The sequence below is a fragment of the Myotis brandtii genome, unplaced genomic scaffold (genome assembly GCF_000412655.1).
Source record: "Myotis brandtii unplaced genomic scaffold, ASM41265v1 scaffold569, whole genome shotgun sequence".
Lineage (NCBI taxonomy): Eukaryota > Metazoa > Chordata > Mammalia > Chiroptera > Vespertilionidae > Myotis > Myotis brandtii.
The window spans coordinates 1501006-1520317 of NW_005370127.1; the positions used below are offsets into that span (position 1 = coordinate 1501006).

Genomic DNA, 19312 nt, shown 5'->3' on the forward strand with positions numbered 1-19312 from the left:
CAGAGGCGCAGGGCAATCAGGGGATTGGGGAGCTCCCCCCTATCAGGCACAGAGGAGGGCTGATCAGGGGGTTGGGGTGCCTTCCCCTGTCACGAACAGAGTAGGGCGGATAGGGAGGTTGTGGCCCCGCCCCCTGTCACTCACAGAGCCACAGGGCGATCAGGGGGTTTGGGCGCTGCCCCCTGTCATGCTGATCCCGGTGCCGGGAGCCTCGCTGCTCCGCTGATCCCGGTGCTGGGAGGCATATTACCCTTTTACTATATAGGATAGAGGCCTGGTGCATGGGTAGGGGCTGGCTGGTTTGCCCTGAAGGGTGTCCTGGATCAGGGTGGGGGTCCCCACTGGGGTGCCTGGCCAGTCTGGGTGAGGGGCTGAGGGCTGTTTTCCGGCTGGCGAGTGACTAAAGCTTCCAACCGCTCCTTGTTTTCTTCTCTTTTTTTTTTTTTTTTTCTGGGCCAGCTTTAGCTCTGAGGCCTCGCTGCTGAAAACATAGATACAATGTTGCGGTCCGAGCCCGGCTGAATGGAAGCCCTTTTCTGGGGTTTTGTTTAGCTTCTTATTTGCAACATAGTATATAGTTGCTTAGAGTTGCAACTGAGAGGCGGGCAACTGAGGCGGGGAACGTTGGAGTCTGCAGCAAGCAAGCCTCCCTGCTCGCTTCAGTGCCTGGCTGCTGGCTGCCATCTTGGCTGACAGTTAATTTGCATATACTCACTGATTAGCCAATGAAAAGGGTAGCGGTCGTACGCCAATTACCATGTTTCTCTTTTATTAGTGTAGATACCCTTTTCTAAGCTTTTGAGCACTAACAGAGAAAATCACCATACCATATTGTCTGGCTACTGAATAAATATGATGTAGCCTCCAGTCTCTGCTGAGCTCTTCCCAAAGCCCTTTAGCAACTGATATAAACCATTACTTTTCTCCTTAGGAGTCTATCTGAACTCATTCTTCCCTGTCTCAGCAGGTAATCTAGTTGCTTCTGCCATCCACATCAGAGCCTTCAGGCACATACACCTTCACACTTCACAAGAATATTAACCCTATTAGAGCAATATCAAAATGTATCTATTTGGTTCACTCTAAATCTCCAGAACCTAGAATCAGACACAAAGAACATAGTCAATGGTCAGGAAAGATTTGTTAAATGAATAAACAAATTAAATTATTTTTCCTTCATCCTCAAAATCATCTACATTTTCATCAATGCTTAATTCTTTCCCACTGTCTCAGTAAAAAGGACTTCTCCTTTCATTATGAGTTGATGGAAAATCAGTAGAAGTCTACTTTCTCCATCTCAGTTTATGATCATTCCAGTTGCTAGGTACAAAATATGTTTTCCACTATTCCAAATCAGGGTACAATGATGCTCTGGAAATGTCCTTTCCTGCCTCCCCCAGACCATATTTCTATAAGTATTTTCCATGCTCTCCACAGATTTTGTCCCTTTTTCCTATGAAGTCATTTGTCTCCCCATTCCAAGAAACAAACAAAAAGCCATTTCTTAATTCTACATCATCCTTGAGTGACCCACCACCTATTTGTTTCTGCTCACCATCAAACTTGTTTTACAAGTAAGTAAATAATCACTGTTTCAGCTTCCTCATCTCTGAGTTACTATTTGGCCCACTAATTTATGGCTTACAATCCCACCACTCTATTTGCACTGCTCCTGGTAAGTCAACCAATAATATCCTATTTACCAAATTAAATAAATTACTTTTCTTATTTTACTGTTTCCTCCTTCTCAGTCTCTCTTGCAGGTCCTTCTTCACTACCTGAGCAGTACATGTTAGGTTACTTTAAGAGTGGATCTTTTATATTTTTTACCTATGTTCACTTTGTAAATAATCTTATCCAGTTTGACTCCCACTTTTCTCTCTACTAGAAACGCAGACTACTCTCTTAAACTCCTGATTTGTATATGCAACTGCCCCCTGACATTTCCACTTGCATTTTAAATTCAATAAACACAAGACTCAGGTCTTGATCTTCCTCCCATGTTCTCTATCTCCAACTTCATCATTCCAAGTGCTCAGTCCAAAAAGCTTGAAATTATCCTTAACTCTTTGTCTCAACCCTACTTCCAATTCTTCAGCATATCACATTCTATCTTCAAAATATGACCCAAAAGCAACCACTTCTTACCAAGCTCAAAGCTGGTCAAAGCCACACTCTCTTAACTAGATTACCACAACAACCTACCAACTGTTTTTTCCCTACTTTCACCCTAATTCTCCACAGTCTACTCACTTTTTAGTAACCTGAGTGAGCCTGTTAAGAGGTTCAGTTTAAGAGCTTCCTATGCTCAAAATCTTATAATGACACTAGTGCCTGGTGCATGGATTCATGGACAATGAAAGGAAATTAATTAGAAGAAATATTTTAATATCACTATCTTCCCTTTTTCTATAATAGAAGTGTCAACCAAATTCAACCTGAAGTCATTTTCAAGGTCCACCATTTCTTACTTCTTTTCAGTCAGGTCAAGTTTCTAAGTTTTCTAAATCTCCATTTTCTGGCTAATGAAAAGAAAATAGGATTCCACTGAGTCTCCTATCTACCTACTCTAGGACTTCTGTGAGGATCAAATGAGATGGGGCATGGGAAAACACTTCACAGACATTTGGTTAAAGTGTAAAATGTGTCCACCTGGCTATAAAGCAAGTCATGTTCCTGGGCTGAATAAACTCCAAGGAGGCTAGTTGCTAGGGAGAGGAAGCTGGGTGTTGCTATGTGACGTCATTACCCGGCGCCCACAGCCGTTTCTGGGCTGGGCTGTGGGCCGCATTTTGCGCCATGGGGTCTCAGTAGCATCAGCTGTGATTTGGTAAGGTGTCACTCCGGGGTGGTGGTGGAACCTGTGTCCCACTTGGGGGAAGCCAAGAGTTGCTTTGTGGACGCCAGGTCCGCGGTGCCATTTATTATTAAACTAGAGGCCTGGTGAATGAAATTCATGCATGGGGCGGGGGGGTTCTCTTAGCCCGACCTATGCCCTCTTGCAGTCTGGGACCCCTCTTGTCACTCTGAGGTGGTAGAGGGGCCTGTGTCCCACTTGGGGGAAGCCAAGGGTGGCTTTGCCGGCACCAGGTCCGCGGTGCCATTTCTTTGTAAATGGCCAGTGTGCGTCAAGGCAGCTCCTGCGTTGAGCATCTGGCCCCTGGTGATCAGTGCGCATCATAGCGACCAGTCGGATGGTCGGACACTTAGCATATTAGCCTTTTATATATATAGATTCTATCTCATTCAAACTGAAGGCAATAACCTATAAAGCCCCACATGATCTAACATCCTTTACCTAGTGACCTCATGTCCTCCTCACCTCTTCTTCCCTCACCCTGCCCCCCTCACACTGTCCTTTGCTATTCATAAGATACCCTAGGAGTGCTCCTGCCTCAGGGCTTTTACACTGATTATTCCTTCTCCTTCAAAAGCTTTCCTCCCAAAAATGGAACCCCCATTTGACCCAGTAATCCCACTCCTAGGAATATATCCCAAGAAATAAGAAACACCAATCAGAAAGGATATATGCACCCCTAAGTTCATAGCAGCACAATTTACAATAGCTAAGATTTGGAAACAGCCTAAGTGCCCATTGTCAGATGAGTGGATTCAAAAACTGTGGTACATCTAAGTACACAACAGAATACTACGCTGCTATAAAAATGAAGGAACTTTTACCATTTACAACAACATGGATGGAACTGGAGAGCATTATGCTAAGTGAAATAAGCCAGTCGGAGAAAGATAAATATCACATGATCTCACTCAAATGTGGGATATAATGATCAACATAATTTGATGAACAAGAATAGATCCAGAGATAAATGGCAGGGGAGGGGGCGGTTAGAGAGCAACCAAAGGACTTGTATGCATGCATATTAGCATAACCAATGGACACAGACACTGGGGCAGTGGGGCTTGCCTGGGGTGGGAATGGCTGGGGAAGTGGGGTCAAGCAGGAAAAAAGGAGATATATGTAAAACTTTAGACAAAAAGAGAGAGAGAGAGAGAGAGAGAGAAACAAAAACTAAAAAAATGAGTTCATACTAATTTCTCCAATTCCAGTATAATATCTGAGGGTTCTTTCATCCTCCCTTTCTGTTTATAAATTCCTGCTCCAACAGTGAAAAATGCAGATCTTATTCTCCTCAATATATTCACTTATTTGTTCAATTGATTTACATATTTACTCTGTATAACCAATTTCCCAACCACACCAGCCACCTAAATGCTTGCTGCCCCCATCTTTGGCATGCCAATACCCCTATGCCTACAAAGTAAGAAAAGGGAAAGGAAGAGACAGAAAAGTAGGAAAGGAGAACGGAAGAGATGGGAAGAGGGTAGAAAAGAGAAGGGAAGGGAAGGGAAGGGGGAGTGGGTGGGGTAGGCGAAGGATAAGGAAAAGAGAAAGGGGAAGGGAAAAGGAAAGGGAAAGGGAAAGGGAGAAGATACTTACTTTTAAAACATCTTCCACAGCCATCTTCCCTTCCTGTCCTAGTAAAATAGTGTACGGGTAAAGCCAGTGGATTGCATGTTTGATTGACATCATAGGAAAGGAATTCTATTTAGGAGCAAAAACATGTATGAGTGAGGAACATCTAAAATAAATTTGAAAAATTATCTGAAATGTACATATGATATTAAAATTACCTTATAAACAATAACCAATATGGTACTCATATTTCCCAAAAGTCTACATGAGCAAATATTCAGTATTTCCTCTTTTCTTCCTGTTCCACTCCCTTTCCTTTGGTAAGCTCTCCCATACCCATCTTTCAGCTACCATTTATGTGTTGATGACTTCCTTGTTTATATCCCTAGTCCTGACCTTTCTTGAACTCTAGACTTGAACTCTCAATTGCACACTAGACGTGACTATATGAATATCCCATTGTCCCCCATTCAGCATGTCTGAAACTACATGTCTGAACACATCTACCTACCCTACTTGTCCCAAATTCCCTTCTCCTCTATCTTTATTCCTAATCTTAATTAATCTCATCCACATTCACCTAGCTTCAAAGTTATAAATTGCTTTCTCAATTCAGTTCACCTTACTTTTAAAAGTCTATTAACAGAGACAATTAGAGAAAACTTAGTATAGACCCTCTATTAGATGATATAGAATTATTGTTAATATGATAATGGTGTTTGGTTATGTAAGAGAATGTCCTAATTCTGAGAAGTTGCATACTGAAGTATTAAAAATGTTAACTGTTGTGGCCCTAACCGGTTTGGCTCAGTGGATAGAGCATTGGCCTGCAGACTGAAGGGTCCCAGGTTCGATTACAGTCAAGGGCATGTACCTCGGTTGTGGGCACATCCCCAGTAGGGGGTGTGCAGGAGGCAGCTGATCGATGTTTCTAACTCTCTATCCCTCTCCCTTCCTCTCTGTAAAAAATCAATAAAATATATTTAAAAAGAAAAAAGAAAAAAGAAAACTCACAAAAAACAAACAAAAAAAGGGCCTAGCTGGGTCTGTAAAAGAGACGAAGTTGGGACGCTTTAAAAAAAAAAAAAAAAGGATGTTAACTGTTGTGTACTTTCAAATGGTCCAGAAAAAAAAAAAAAAATCAGAGAGCAAGCAAATGTGGCAATATGTTAACAATTGATGATTTTATTTGAAGGAATTAGAGATGTTCATTTTAATATTTTTTAACCCTTTTTAGATTTAAGAATTGTCCAAGTAAAAAGTTCTGAGCAAAAACAAAAAGAATGAAAAGTAAAAGACATAATAAAAAGGATAAGAAAAACTGTTCTAGATGTATAGAACAATGTGAGCAATACCTGGGAAACCTAACTCACCAACTCTCAGGAAATACAAAATAAATTGCAACATAAGTTTTAAAAATGTCTCATCTAGGTGATATCTCATTGTGACTTTAATTCTCTCTGATTAGTGACATTGAGCATCTTTCCATATCTATTGGCCATCTGTATGTCCTCTTTTGGAGCAGTGTCTATTCAGGTCTATTGCCCATTTTTTAAAAAACATATTTTTATTGATTTTTTACTGAGAGGAAGGGAGAGGGATAGAGAGTTAGAAACATCGATCAGCTGCCTCCTGCACATCCCCCCCTGAGGATGTGCCCGCAACTGAGGGACATGCCCTTGACCGGAATCGACCCCGGGGCCCTTGCGTCCGCAGCCCGACACTCTATCCACTGAGCCAAACCAGTCACGGCTATTGCCCATTTTTTAATTGGATTGTTTGTCTTCCTGGTATTGAGTTGTATGAGTCTTTTATATATTTTGGAAATTAACCCTTTATCAGATGTATCATTGTCAAATATGTTCTTCCATTCAGTGGGCTCCCTTTTCATTTTGTTGGTTTCTTTTGCTGTGCAGAAGCTTTTTAGGTTGATGTAATCCCATTTCTTTATTTTTTCCTTTGTTTCCCTTGCCCTAGGATGCAAATTAAAACCACAATAAGCTATCACTTCGCACCTGTCAGAATGGCTACCATCAATAAATCAACAAACAAGTGCTGGCAAGGATGTGGTGAAAAGGGACGCATGCACTATTGGTGGGAATGCAAACTAGTGCAGCCATTGTGGAAAATAGTATGGCGTTTCCTCAAAAAAATTAAAAATGGAAGTGCCTTTTGACCTAGTGATACCACTTCTGAGAATATATCCTAAGAATCCCAAAACACCAATTCAAAAGAATATCTGCACCCCCATGTTCATAGCAGCATTATTTACAACTAGAGGCCTGGTGCACGAAAATTCCTGCTCTCGGGGGGGCGGGGGGAGGGGAAGGGTACCTCAGCCTGGCCTGCGCCCTCTTGCAGTCTGAGACCCCTCAGGGAATGTCCACCTGCTGGCTTAGGCCCCCTCCCCAGGGGATCGGGCCTAAGCTGCCAGTCAGACATCCCTTTGGCAGCTTAGGAGCCCTCAGGGGATGTCCAACTGATGGCTTAGGCCTGCTCCCCATAGGGAGCCGCAGTCAGATATCTTGAGCACTGCCAAGGAGGCAGGAGAGACTCCCGCCACTGCTGCTGCGCTCGCAACTGTCAGCTTGGCTTGTGGCTGAGTGGAACTCCCCCTGTGGGAGAGCACTGACCACCAGGTGGCAGCTCCTGTGTTGAGCATCTGACCCCTGGTGGTCAGTGCGCATCATAGCGACCAGTCGTTCCCAGTCATTCCGCTGTTAGGGTCAATTTGCATATTACCCTTTTATTATATAGGATAGCCAAATCTGCAAACAGGCCAAGTGCTCATCAGTAGATAAGTGGATCTGGAAATAGGCCAAGTGCCCATCAATAAATGGGGGGATAAAAAAAGTGGTGGTACATTTACACAATGGAATACTACTCAGCCGTAAAATATAAAGAAATCTTTCCTTTTGTGACAGCATGGATGGACCTGGAGATTATTATGCTAATTGGAATAAGCCAGTCAGAGAAAGGCAAATACCATATGATCTCACTTATATGTGGTATCTAATAAACAAAATAAACTGACGAACAAAAACAGTAGCATGGATATGAGGAACAGACTGACAGCTGTTAGAGGGAAGGGAGGAGGGAGACTGGATAAAAGTAGATGAAGAGATTAGCCAAAGAACATATATGTATAACTGATAGACATAGACAACAGTAAGGTGATGACCAGAAGGAAGGGGGGGTGAAAGCTGGGTGGAGATGGGCAAAGTGGAAGAAAAATGGGGTCATCTATAATAGTGTCAAGAATTAAAATAAACTTTTAAAAAAGATAAAAATAAATCAAATTAAAATGTCTCATCTAAGTGGTGTTCCCACTACCTCGAATTAGGCTCCTTGGCAGAGTCTCTCACTATTTTAACAGTCTATATGCTCCCTGTGCATCCAGGCTCTCCCCATCCCTCCTCCTGCAAACAGAGGTATCTTCCTCCAACCTGTAAATGTACTTTTGCTCACCCCTGTATATCTGCTTGCTACACACCTGACCTACTTAATAATGTTTGATGGGCCACTTCTTCCACATAATAAAATCCAGACAACTTTACTCACCATGTAAAGCACTTCACTCTAAGGTTCTAATCCCTCTCTTCACTACATAGGCTTGCTCTAGTGACACAACTTATTCTCCAAACATACCAGGCCCTTTTATGATTCAACACCCTTGTAAGTGCTGTCCCCTCTACCTGGAGGGCCTTTCCACCCTCCAGATAGTACTGTCATGACTTTTGTGATACTGTGGTGGACAATGTCAGTGCTCCACCAAATCCCCCCAGATCTGTCCTTATCTTTTCTGTGCATCCAGCTTTCCCTTCAAGCAGCCAGTTGTTATAGGTCTCCCTCCGTCTTTTGAAGATGTCCCTTGAGCTCCTAGAGCCAGCTTTGCTCAAGGCTGAGAGATTAGCTAGTGCCTGGGAACTTGTGTACTCTGGGACGGCCATTTACCAATGACTGATAGTGCTAGAATGTGAAAGCCCCAGCTCCCTCACATCAGGTAGAGGCAAGTCTGAGTCACAACATACACTAGAGCATACCTCTGTGTGATCAGGCTAAAGTCTTTCTCTCTGTGGAATTTTCACTTGAGTTGCATCTCTACCTTCCCCCCTTTAAGACTGTAAGCTCTTTAAGGGCTCAGAACATACCATTGGTCTCTGTCCAGTCTGCTGCACTGCACAATAAATTAATCTCAGTTCTGACAATATTTAAAAAGAATATGTCAAGCAGACTGAAGTAATGAATATCCAAGGATGAACTTTTAAATTCTTTGCCACATTTGGGTACACCAGTCATTAATTTATTCTATACATACCAGGATTTGAACTGCAGCTGGTAAACTATCTAAAGGAAAATCTGGAAGTCCTAGAGTAGAAGATTCTTGGGAACAGAGTGTGGTAGCAAAGGACAAAAGCTGAGAAACTCTAGGGGAAAAAGATAAATGGTATTAAAAATTTATTCTAATAGTTTTCATATATAACGTGCACAAATATGTTAAATTTAAGAAAATGATATCTACTATTAAATTATTAAGGAACAAGAGCTCCACATTAAAATATTCCATTTAAAACTCAGAAGATGACTAGATAACAGATCTGTTTCTGACATCCATCAAAATATGTTGTTTTTCATAACCTGGCAGCCTCACATCACAATCTCAATCTAAACCTATCTTGAGACACCAGCAGCTTTTTATAGCCTCAAAAATGAGACATACTCTCATATCCCATGCTTTTAAAAATATTCTTGGAATTTCTTAATTCCATTATCTATCTGGCAAAGCCTACTCATTCTTTAGGACCCATCTCAAATACCAATGCCTTATGAAGTCCATAGAAACTCTCAACTACAATTTGAAAGTATTACCTTATTATACTGTGTTAAACTATGTTAAATATTCGAATTATCTTTAGCCTCTTCTAGATGATGAGTTTCTTACCATCAAATATCATGTCTTTACCATAATTTTTATCTTATCATCTTCTTTGTTATTTTTATCATAAGCACTTACCACAACTACTAAAAAATTCTTCAAAGAATTGTTGTCAAATGAATGAAGGAATCAATCAATGGGCAATACAAATTCAATGTTAAGTGTCCAGATATTTACATAAAAATATATAAATGTATAGCTGACTTACTTTTCAGCAGAAACATTGGATCCAACAGAATATAACAGTTGAAGTTGGTCCTAAAATACATAGAAACATCAAAACAATTAATAAGGAATATAATAGATTAAATACAAATGTTTTCTAAACAATCCAACCTTTGAATTAATCAGACACTAAGTAATTAAGAGCAAAAAATAATTTACTGATACATTTCATTTTCTAAAAAAAGTAACCTTAAAAAATCAGAGCTCTAGTCCACATTGCTCAGTGGTTAGAGCATCAGTCTGCAGACCAAAGGGCCACAGGTTTGATTCCAGGTCAAGGGCATGTACCAGGGTTGCAGGTTAGTTCCCTGCCCAGTCAGGGTGTATGTGGGAGGCAACCAATTGATGTGTCTCTTTCCTATCCATGCTTCTCTCTCTCTCCCCCGACCACTCTCTAAAAAAAATAAAATAATAAAATAAAATAAAATAAAATAAAGGAGGAGTGTTAAGATGGCAGCTGGCAGGATAGCAGTGAGGGAGAGAGTGTGAGTGAGGGAGTGAAAAGGTAGTATATGGATGTGTGGTGTGTGTGTGAGTGAGGGACAGTTAGATCCTGCAAGGGCGGGCAGATTGAGATCTCCTAGATGGGGAGCCCCTGATACCACTGCAAGCACTTCAGGGGAGGCTGGCTCTGGAACAGAAACCACGCAATCTTGAAGGGGAGAGCTGCCATGACTAGAAGCCCAGTCTCACCACCACCCAGACTGGCCAAAGACACCATCCGGGACCCTGTACCACTCTGGCCAAAGACCTGCTACCTCAACTATAGACACACAGCCTCCAGGACTCCAGCCTCCCTGGCCACAGCCTCCTGTGAGCCCCGGAGTATGCTCCTTCCTGCTAAGGCCGCCACTTCAGCCACAGGATCTGTACAACTCGGCACCTGGACCGCCTAATGAGACTCAGAGTACCCACCCCTACTAACAAGTACACTGCAGGGTCTGCCCACTGGCTCAGTCAGAGTATTCGGGCAGGCTCCGCCTTCTGGCACAGACAGAACTGTCACCTGGCGCAGGCCCTACCCCCAGCCCAAGTCAGAGCTGCTGGTGCTACCTGGTGTGCCCAACCACAGGTCACAGAACCACACTGCATGTGCGCTGCCAGAGGGACCTAGGGCACCATCTTACCTTGGGTGCCAAGGCCACACAGTGAATTGCATGCCAGAGGGCTCTGGGCCCTCACAGGGAGTCGCACACCAGAGGAACTGTGCATGCACCCCTACCGACCTGAAAATCTGAAGTGGACAACTGAGAAACCAGAACTGGGGGAGAAACAGGGGTGTGTGAGGGGGGACTCAGAGCAGAGACAATAAAGGGGTGAAACAAAAGGCAGACCCAGCCTCTGGTCTAGTGAGTCCCAGATCACTGAACCGCTAGGGGCTTCAACACCTCAGACCCCAAGTAGGAAACCCAGGGCCAGAAAGAGAGAGCAAAAATGGGGAGACAAAGAAACCCTCAAAGGAAAGAAAAGGAGGAATTGCCACCACCGGAACTAAATGAAACGGAGGCGTGCAATATGTCAGAAAAAGAATTCCGAGTAAGGATCATGCAGTTCCTAAACCAGCTGGATAAGAAAATCAAAAACTAATGTAAGAATCAACAGGAAATTAAGAATGAAATAGCTACAATAAAAAAACACAATGGAAGGTTTCACCACTACATTAGAAGAAGTGGAGTTAGAAGACAGGGCAGAAAACACACCCAATCTGAACAGCAATTGGAGAAAAAAATTAGAAAGCAGGAGGAGAGCTTAAGGGAGCTTTTGGACAACATGAAACCAAGTAACATACATATAATAGGGGTGCCAAAAGGACAAGAGGAGGAGCAAGGTTTAGAAAAACAATATGAAGAAATAACAAAAAACTTCCCTGATTTGGGGAAGAAAAAAGTCACATAAGCGTAGAGAGTCCCACATTAGATGAAACCAAAAAGACCCACACCAAGATACGTCGTAATTACAATGGCAAATGTTAATGACAAAGAGAATCTTAAAGGCTTCAAGAGAGAGACAGAGAGTAACCTACAAAAAATCTCCCATTAAATTATCAAATGATTTCTCAACAGAAATCAGGCCAGAAGGGAATGGAATGAAGTATACAAAGTTATGAAAAGCAAGGGACTGAATCCAAGAATAATCTATAGAGCAAGCTATCGTTTAAAATTGAAGGGGAAATCAGGAGCTTCGCAGACAAAAAAAAAGGCTAAGGCTTCATATCACTATGAAGCCAGCAATGCAAGAAATCCTAAAGGTACTGTTGTAAAAAGAAAAAATAGAAAGAGAAGAAGGAACACAGGCATAAAGAATAAAAAGGGCTACAAACAACTACCTATCAATAATAACCTTAAACATAATGGATTAAATGCTCCAATCAAAACACATCAGGTGGCTAAATGGATAAGAAAACATGATTCACATACATGCTGTCTATAAGAGACCCTACTAAAACCACGGGAATCACACAGACTGAAAGTGAAGGGATGGAAAAATATTTTTTCAGGCAAATGGAAATGAAAAAAAAGCTAGGGTAGCAATACTTTTATCTGACAAAATAGACTTCACGGTGAAGGTCATAACAACAGATAAGGAAGGCCACTTCATAATACTAAAAGGATTAATAAAACAAGAGAATATAACTCTGGTAAACATATATGCACCCAATGCAGGAGCACCCAAATACATAAAAAACTTCTGGAAGATATCAAAGGAGAGATCGACAGCAATACAATCATAGCAGGGGACTTTAATACCCCGTTGACATCACTGGATAAATCCTCTAGACAAAAAATCAGCAAAGAAACAGCTATCCTAAATGACTCACTAGATCAGATGAACTTAATTACCACAAAGCTATAGAATATACATTCTTCTCAAGTGCACATGGGACATTTCAAAGATAGACCACATATTGGGACACAGGCAAAGTCTCTTCAAATTCAAGAAGATTCAAAATCTTATCAAGCATCTTCTCAGATCACAATGGCATATTATTAAAAATAAACTAAAATAAAAACAATAAAAAAAAATTCAAACACTTGGAGGTTAAATAGCATGTTATTAAACAATGATTGAGTTACCAAAGAGATCAAAGAAAAAATAAAAAACATCCTGGAAACAAATGACAATGAAAACGCAGCATTCCAAAATCTACGGGACACAATGAAAGCAGTCCTGAGAGGGAAGTTCAGAGCAATACAGGCATACATCAAAAAAACAAGAAAAACTGGTAATAAATTATCTAACTCTACAACCTAAAGAATTAGAAAGAGAGCAAGAAGAAAAGCCCACATTGAGCAGAAGGAAGGAGTTAATAAAGATCAGAGAAGAAATAAATAAAATAGAGACCAAAAAAAAAAAAAAACAATATAAAAGATCAATGAAACCAAGAGCTGGTTCTTTAAAAGGATAAACAAGATTGATGAACCTCTAACCAGGCTCATCAAGAAGCAAAGAGGGAGGACCCAAATAAACAAAATCAGAAATGAAAGAGGCGAAATAACAATAGACCTCACAGAAATAAAAAAAGATTGTAAAAAAATACTATGAATAACTCTATTGCAACAAACTAAACAACCTAGAGCAGTGGTCGGCAAACTGCGGCAAGCAAGCCACATGCGGCTCTTTGACCCCATGAGTGTCGCTCTTCCACAAAATACCAAGTGCGGGCACGCACATACAGTGCGATTGAAACTTCGTGGCCCGTGCGCAGAAGTCAGTATTTTGTGGAAGAGCGACACTCATGGGGTCAAAGAGCCGCATGTGGCTCGCGAGCCGCAGTTTGCTGACCACTGACCTAGAGGAAATGGACAAAGTCCTAGAAAAATATGACCTTCCAAAACTCAATCAAGAAGAATCATAAAATCTCAACAGGTTGATAACTAAGGAGGAAATTGAAGCAGTCATCAAAAAACCTTCAGCAAACTAAAGCCCGGGGCCAGATGGCTTCACAGGGCAGTTTTACCAAATATTCAAAGAACTAAAACCTACCCTTCTCAGACTATTCCAAAAAATTCAAGAGGAAGGAACACTTTCAATCTCTTTCTATGAAGCCAGCATTACCCTAATTCCAAAACCAGATAATGACACTACAAAGAAAGAGAATTACAGGCCGATATTCCTGATGAACATAGATGCTAAAATCGTTAACAAAATTCTAGCAAATCAGATCCAGCATTACATTAGAAAGATCATACACCATGACCAAGTGGAATTTATTCTGGGGATGCAAGGCTGGTACAATATCCGCAAATCAATAAACTGATACATCACATAAACAAATTGAGAGACAAAAATCACATAATCATATCAATTGATGCAGAAAAGGCATTTGACAAAATCTAACACACTTTCCAGATAAAAACTCTCAGCAAAGTGGGACTAGAGGTATCAGACCTCAACATAATAAAAATCTTATATGACAAACCTACAGCCAAAATCATACTCAATGGGTAAAATCTAAAACCATTCCCCCTAAGAACAGGAACAAGACAGGGATGCCCACTTTCACCACTCCTGTTCAACATAGTACTAGAAATGCTAGCCATAGTGATTAGACAAGAAGAAGAAATAAATGGCATCCAAACTGGAAAATAAGGAGTAAAATTATTCACAGATGACATGATATTGTACATAGAAAACCCAAAAGACTCCATCAAAAAAATAATAGAACTAGTAAATGAATTTGGCAATGTAGCAGGATACTAAGTTAACACCCAGAAATCTATGGCTTTTGTATACACCAATAAAGAACTCACAGAAAGAGAAACTAAAAAAACAACCCACTTACCATTGCAATACAAAAATTAAGATACCTAGGAATAAATTTAACCAAGGAGGTCAAGGACCTGTACTCGGAAAAATACAGGATGCTGAAAAAAGAGATAGAGGAAGACATAAACAAATGGAAGAATATACCGTGTTCATGAATTGGTAGAATCAACATCATTAAAAAGTCCATACTACTCAAAGCAAGCTATAGATTCAATGCAATCCCCATTAAAATACCAATGGCATATTTTACAGACCTAGAACAAACTCTCCAAAAATTCATTTGGAATTTAAAAAGACCCCAAATAGCTGTAGCAATACTGAGAAAGAAGAACAAAGTAGGAGGAATAACAATAACAGATATTAATCTATATTACAAAGCCACTGTTCTCAAAATTGCCTGGTACTGGCACAAGAACAGACATATAGACCAATGGAACAAACAGAGAACCCAGAAATCGACCCAAACCATTACGCTCAATTAATATTTGACAAAGGAGGTAAGAGCATACAATAGAGTCAAGACAGTCTCTTCAATAAATGGTGTTGGGAAAATTGGACAGATAACATGCTAAAAAATGAAACTAGATCACCAACTTACACCATACACAAAAATAAACTCAAAATAGATAAAGGACTTAAATGTAAGATGAGAAACCATAAAAATCTTAGAAGAATCCATAGGCAACAAAATATCAGACATATGTCGTAGCAATATCTTTACCCATACAGCTCCTAGGACAATGTAAACTAGGCAAAAAAAAAATAAACAAATGGGACTATATCAAAATAAAAAGCGGCATCAAAATAAAAAGCTTCTGCACAGCAGAAGAAACCATCAACAAAACAAGAAAGCCCACTGCATGAGAGAACATATTTGCCAATGTTATCTCCAATAAGGGTCTAATCTCCAAAATTTATAGGGAACTCATACAACTTAACAAAAGGAAGATAATTCAATAAGAAAATGGGCAAAGGATCTAAATAGACACTTTTTGAAAGAGGACATTCAGAAGGCCAAGAGACATATGGAAACATGCTCAATGTCACTAATCATTTGAGAGAGGCAAATCAAAATGACAATGCGGTACCATCTCACACCTATCAGAATGGCTATCATTAACAAATCAACAAACGACAAGTGCTGGAGAGGATATGGAGAAAAAGGAACCCTCATGCACTGCTGGTGGGAATGGAGACTAGTGCAGCCACTGTGGAAGACAGTATGGAGTTTCCTCAAAAAATTAAAAATGGAACTCCCATTTGACCCAGTAATCCCACTTCGAGGAATATATCCCAAGAGATCAAAAACACTAATCAGAAAGGATACATTTACCCCTATGTTCATAGCAGCACAATTTACAATAGCTAAGATTTGGAAACAGCCTAAGTCCCATCAGCAGATGAGTGGATTAAAAAAACTCTAGTACATCATCTACATAATGGAATACTACACTGCTGTAAAAAAGAAAGAAGTCTTACCATTCACAATAAAATGGATGAATATAGAGTATTGTGCTAAGCATAACAAGCTAGTTGGAGAAAGATAAATATCACATGATCTCATCATTTGTGGAATATAATGAACAATATATACTGATGAGCAAAAAGAGACCCAGAGACAGAGAAGCATCGAACAGACTGTCAAACCTCAGAGGGAAGGTGGGGGGGAAGTGTAAGAGATCAACCAAAGGGCTTGTATGGATGCATATAAGCATAACCAATGGCCACAGACACTAGGGGGATGAGGGCATGTGCTGGGGGGTGGGATTGGCAGGGGAGGAGTCAATGGGGGTAAAGGAGACATATGTAATACTTCTTCACCCTATATCCTTTTTCCTTACCATTAGCTAGTGAGAAGGACATCTACAAACATAGTAACATTTCCATAGTAAGTGAATTTATTACGAATAGAAAAACTATTTAAAAAATAAATTATCCTGTTCATACTTACCTTGAAGGGTAGATAATAAATATCTCTGGCTTGAAATCGAGAACGAAGAGGGGGGTCTAATGGATTCCCAGAGTACCTAGGCACTGGCAAGCCCAAAGCAATCACTCGGAAATTTTCACTAACTCGAACAATCTTCCACGCATCCAGTTCTTCTTTGGTATGATCCTTAAAGAGTATGAGATCAAAAATTACATCATAACTAATACAGATTACAACTGGAAGAGCTTCTAGGCTAAGAAATTTGGGCCCTGACTACTGAGTAACCTATTTGAGAAAACTCTCAAAGTCAAACTGCCAAGGAAGGAAGCAAAGTGAAAGGAGGATCATGATGCCAGGGAAGGCTCACAATATGAAGACTGGTGTTGAAAGGAGAGGCAGTGAACATACCGAGGAACAAAGGAGATGTGGGTCAGTTTCTGAGTCCAATGCAGTCACACAGAGTAACAGAGTTACGAGGGTAAGGACAACGTACCGGCTAAGACCAGAGGATGTAAAAAGGTAGACCCAGAGAGCAGAGCCTGCCCATGGGCCTTAAACAGATAATTATGTCTATGGGTATATTTCTACCAAGGTAGAATAATAGTCATAACTAATATGTATTGAAAACTTACTACATGGTAAGCACTTTCCATGAATTTTTCTCATTTAACATTCACCAGAATCTAAACAGGCATTTAATTGCTTTTTATGAGTGAACCAACTGCTGTTCAGAGGAGTTATATAACTTTCCCCTGGTCCTGCAACTAGTATATGGTGGAGTTGAGAGACTGGAAACAGTGCAGGTTTTAGATTTCTAAATCCTGGCTCTAGTGCACTCTCTGAGCCTCAGCTTTCTCACCTATAAAGTGGGAATAATATCACCAACATTATTATGGCTTTATGAAAATTAAATGTGATTATATATGTAAAAGCAACTGGTCCATAGCAGGCACCTATTAAATGCCATTCCTTACATCTGCCTGACTTTATCAATGGCTCTTCACTGTGCTCTTCTGTTGAATCCACGGAGCTTAAAAAGTTGATATGAATGTGACCCACATGACAGTGTAGAAACTCTTAACATGACTCTCAAGGCCTTTCCTGGCCAGATTCATGTCTGATTCTCCCAGTCTTGGCAACTACTTCACACCCATCCCCTCGGCCCGCCTTCCGTGACTCTGTGCTTGTGCCCATCTCACAACTGTGGCTCTCCAGATACATCATGCTGCTTCACCAATACTGCTCCACTTGTTTGGAACACTCTTTCCACTTTGCACAGCCTAAACACAAGTATTATTCAAAGCTAAGCACAAAAAATATCTTCTTTAAAATGGGACCCTTTCTCATCCCCTCCTTCCATCAGAACCACTTTTGTACCCCTCCACTATGTCCTATGCAAGCGTCTATCATCATACATTTGTGCACTGACTTCTGTACATGATTTTCTCTTGCTGGATCCAAGGACTTATTTCCTCTAGCACATAGCAGGACAAATGTCTGCTGATTGACTGCATGAAATAATTAAAAAACATAATGAGCCCTAACTAGTTTGGCTCAGTGGATAGAGCATCAGCCTGGGGACTGAAGGGCATGTACCTTGTCCGATTCCGGTCAAGGGCATGTACCTTGGTTGCAGGCACATCCCCAGTAGGGGGTGTGCAGGAGGCGGCTGATCGATGTTTCTCTCTCATCAATGTTTCTAACTCTCTATCCCTCTCCCTTCCTCTCTGTGAAAAATCAATAAAATATATATTTTAAAAAAATAAAATAAAAAAATAAAAAAAACATAATGAACAATTGTTTCTAGCATTACCAAAACCATGACCCTACATTTAATTAATAGGACTAACACTAACACTATGTCATATGCACTCAAAAACAAGAATCTGGATATAACCCTGTCTGAGAAACCAAGAGTATAATTTTCAGAGAGCTAAATATTTCTATTTTCCACTTATCTGAAAATTATAATCGGAATATAAATAAAATTTATATAAGCCAACTGTATCTGTTTCCATAATAACATCCTACTATAATCACCTCTATGAAATCATTAACATTTTGAGATATTCTAATTTAGTATATTGAATCTAGCTAGAAATATATGGGACTTCAGTTATGGTGTTCAAATCCTTTTAACGTGGTGGTGTTTTGTGAAAAGATCTTGCCTATATTCTGTGAAGTTCCCATGAGACAGATTCTATGAATACAGAAATTATACTTACCAATAAAAATTATGTATTTATACTGATGATTACATTGGAAAAAATGTAGTACATCCTTCTCATTTAATAATAATAAGCACTCCTTGTAAACTAAAACCTGCTTGACCCCATACCCCAAATTCCTATCCAAAGTAATATGTTCAATAACTTTGCACAAAATTCTACTACACGAACAAATAATATACTGAAGTTCTTATTATGAAGTAACTCATATACTTAAAAGAATGATTCAATAATCTAAGTATTCTTTTTCAAATAATTTACTAAAAGTGGCAAATAACTATATAGAGACAAATAATAATTATTTTGTAACTAGTAGCCCGGTGCACAAAAATTTGTGCACTGGGGGGGGCGGGGGGAGGAAGTCCCTCAGTTATTAAACATTTATCGTCACAACACTGAATATACTTAAAATGATTCAATAATCTAAGTATTCTTTTTCAAATAATTTACTAAAAGTGGCAAATAACTATATAGAGACAAATAATAATTATTATGTAACTAGTAGCCCGGTGCACAAAAATTTGTGCACTGGGGGGGGCGGGGGGAGGAAGTCCCTCAGTTATTAAACATTTATCGTCACAACACTGACCACATTGGTGGTGTTGGTGGTCTTGTCAGAATGTGTTATATTATGCAGATGAAAATCTATTTAAACAGATTTGATGTAGATATTTTCAAAGATGGAAGAATTGTCCCTGTCAACTATTTTAGTTGATTCATATCTTCAGTAATTGTCATCATTGCAAAGTTTTCAGTCCCCATATGGATTGCTGGATATAATAGGTCATGCG

The 19312-nt window shown here is 40.1% G+C and overlaps 1 protein-coding gene across 2 annotated transcripts in view; it reads right to left on the reverse strand.

Annotated features, from left to right (window-relative positions):
- The window catches only part of VWA8 (von Willebrand factor A domain containing 8), a 389233-nt gene that overhangs the window by 316579 nt on the left and 53342 nt on the right, over window positions 1–19312 (reverse strand). For both annotated transcript variants that reach the window (XM_014549735.1, XM_005878642.2), the window contains exons 6-9: window positions 16315–16479; window positions 9580–9629; window positions 8754–8862; window positions 4460–4564 (exon numbers count right to left, since the gene is read on the reverse strand). In XM_014549735.1, the coding sequence (XP_014405221.1) occupies window positions 4460–4564; window positions 8754–8862; window positions 9580–9629; window positions 16315–16479 (429 nt within the window). The remainder of the gene's footprint in view (window positions 1–4459; window positions 4565–8753; window positions 8863–9579; window positions 9630–16314; window positions 16480–19312) is intronic.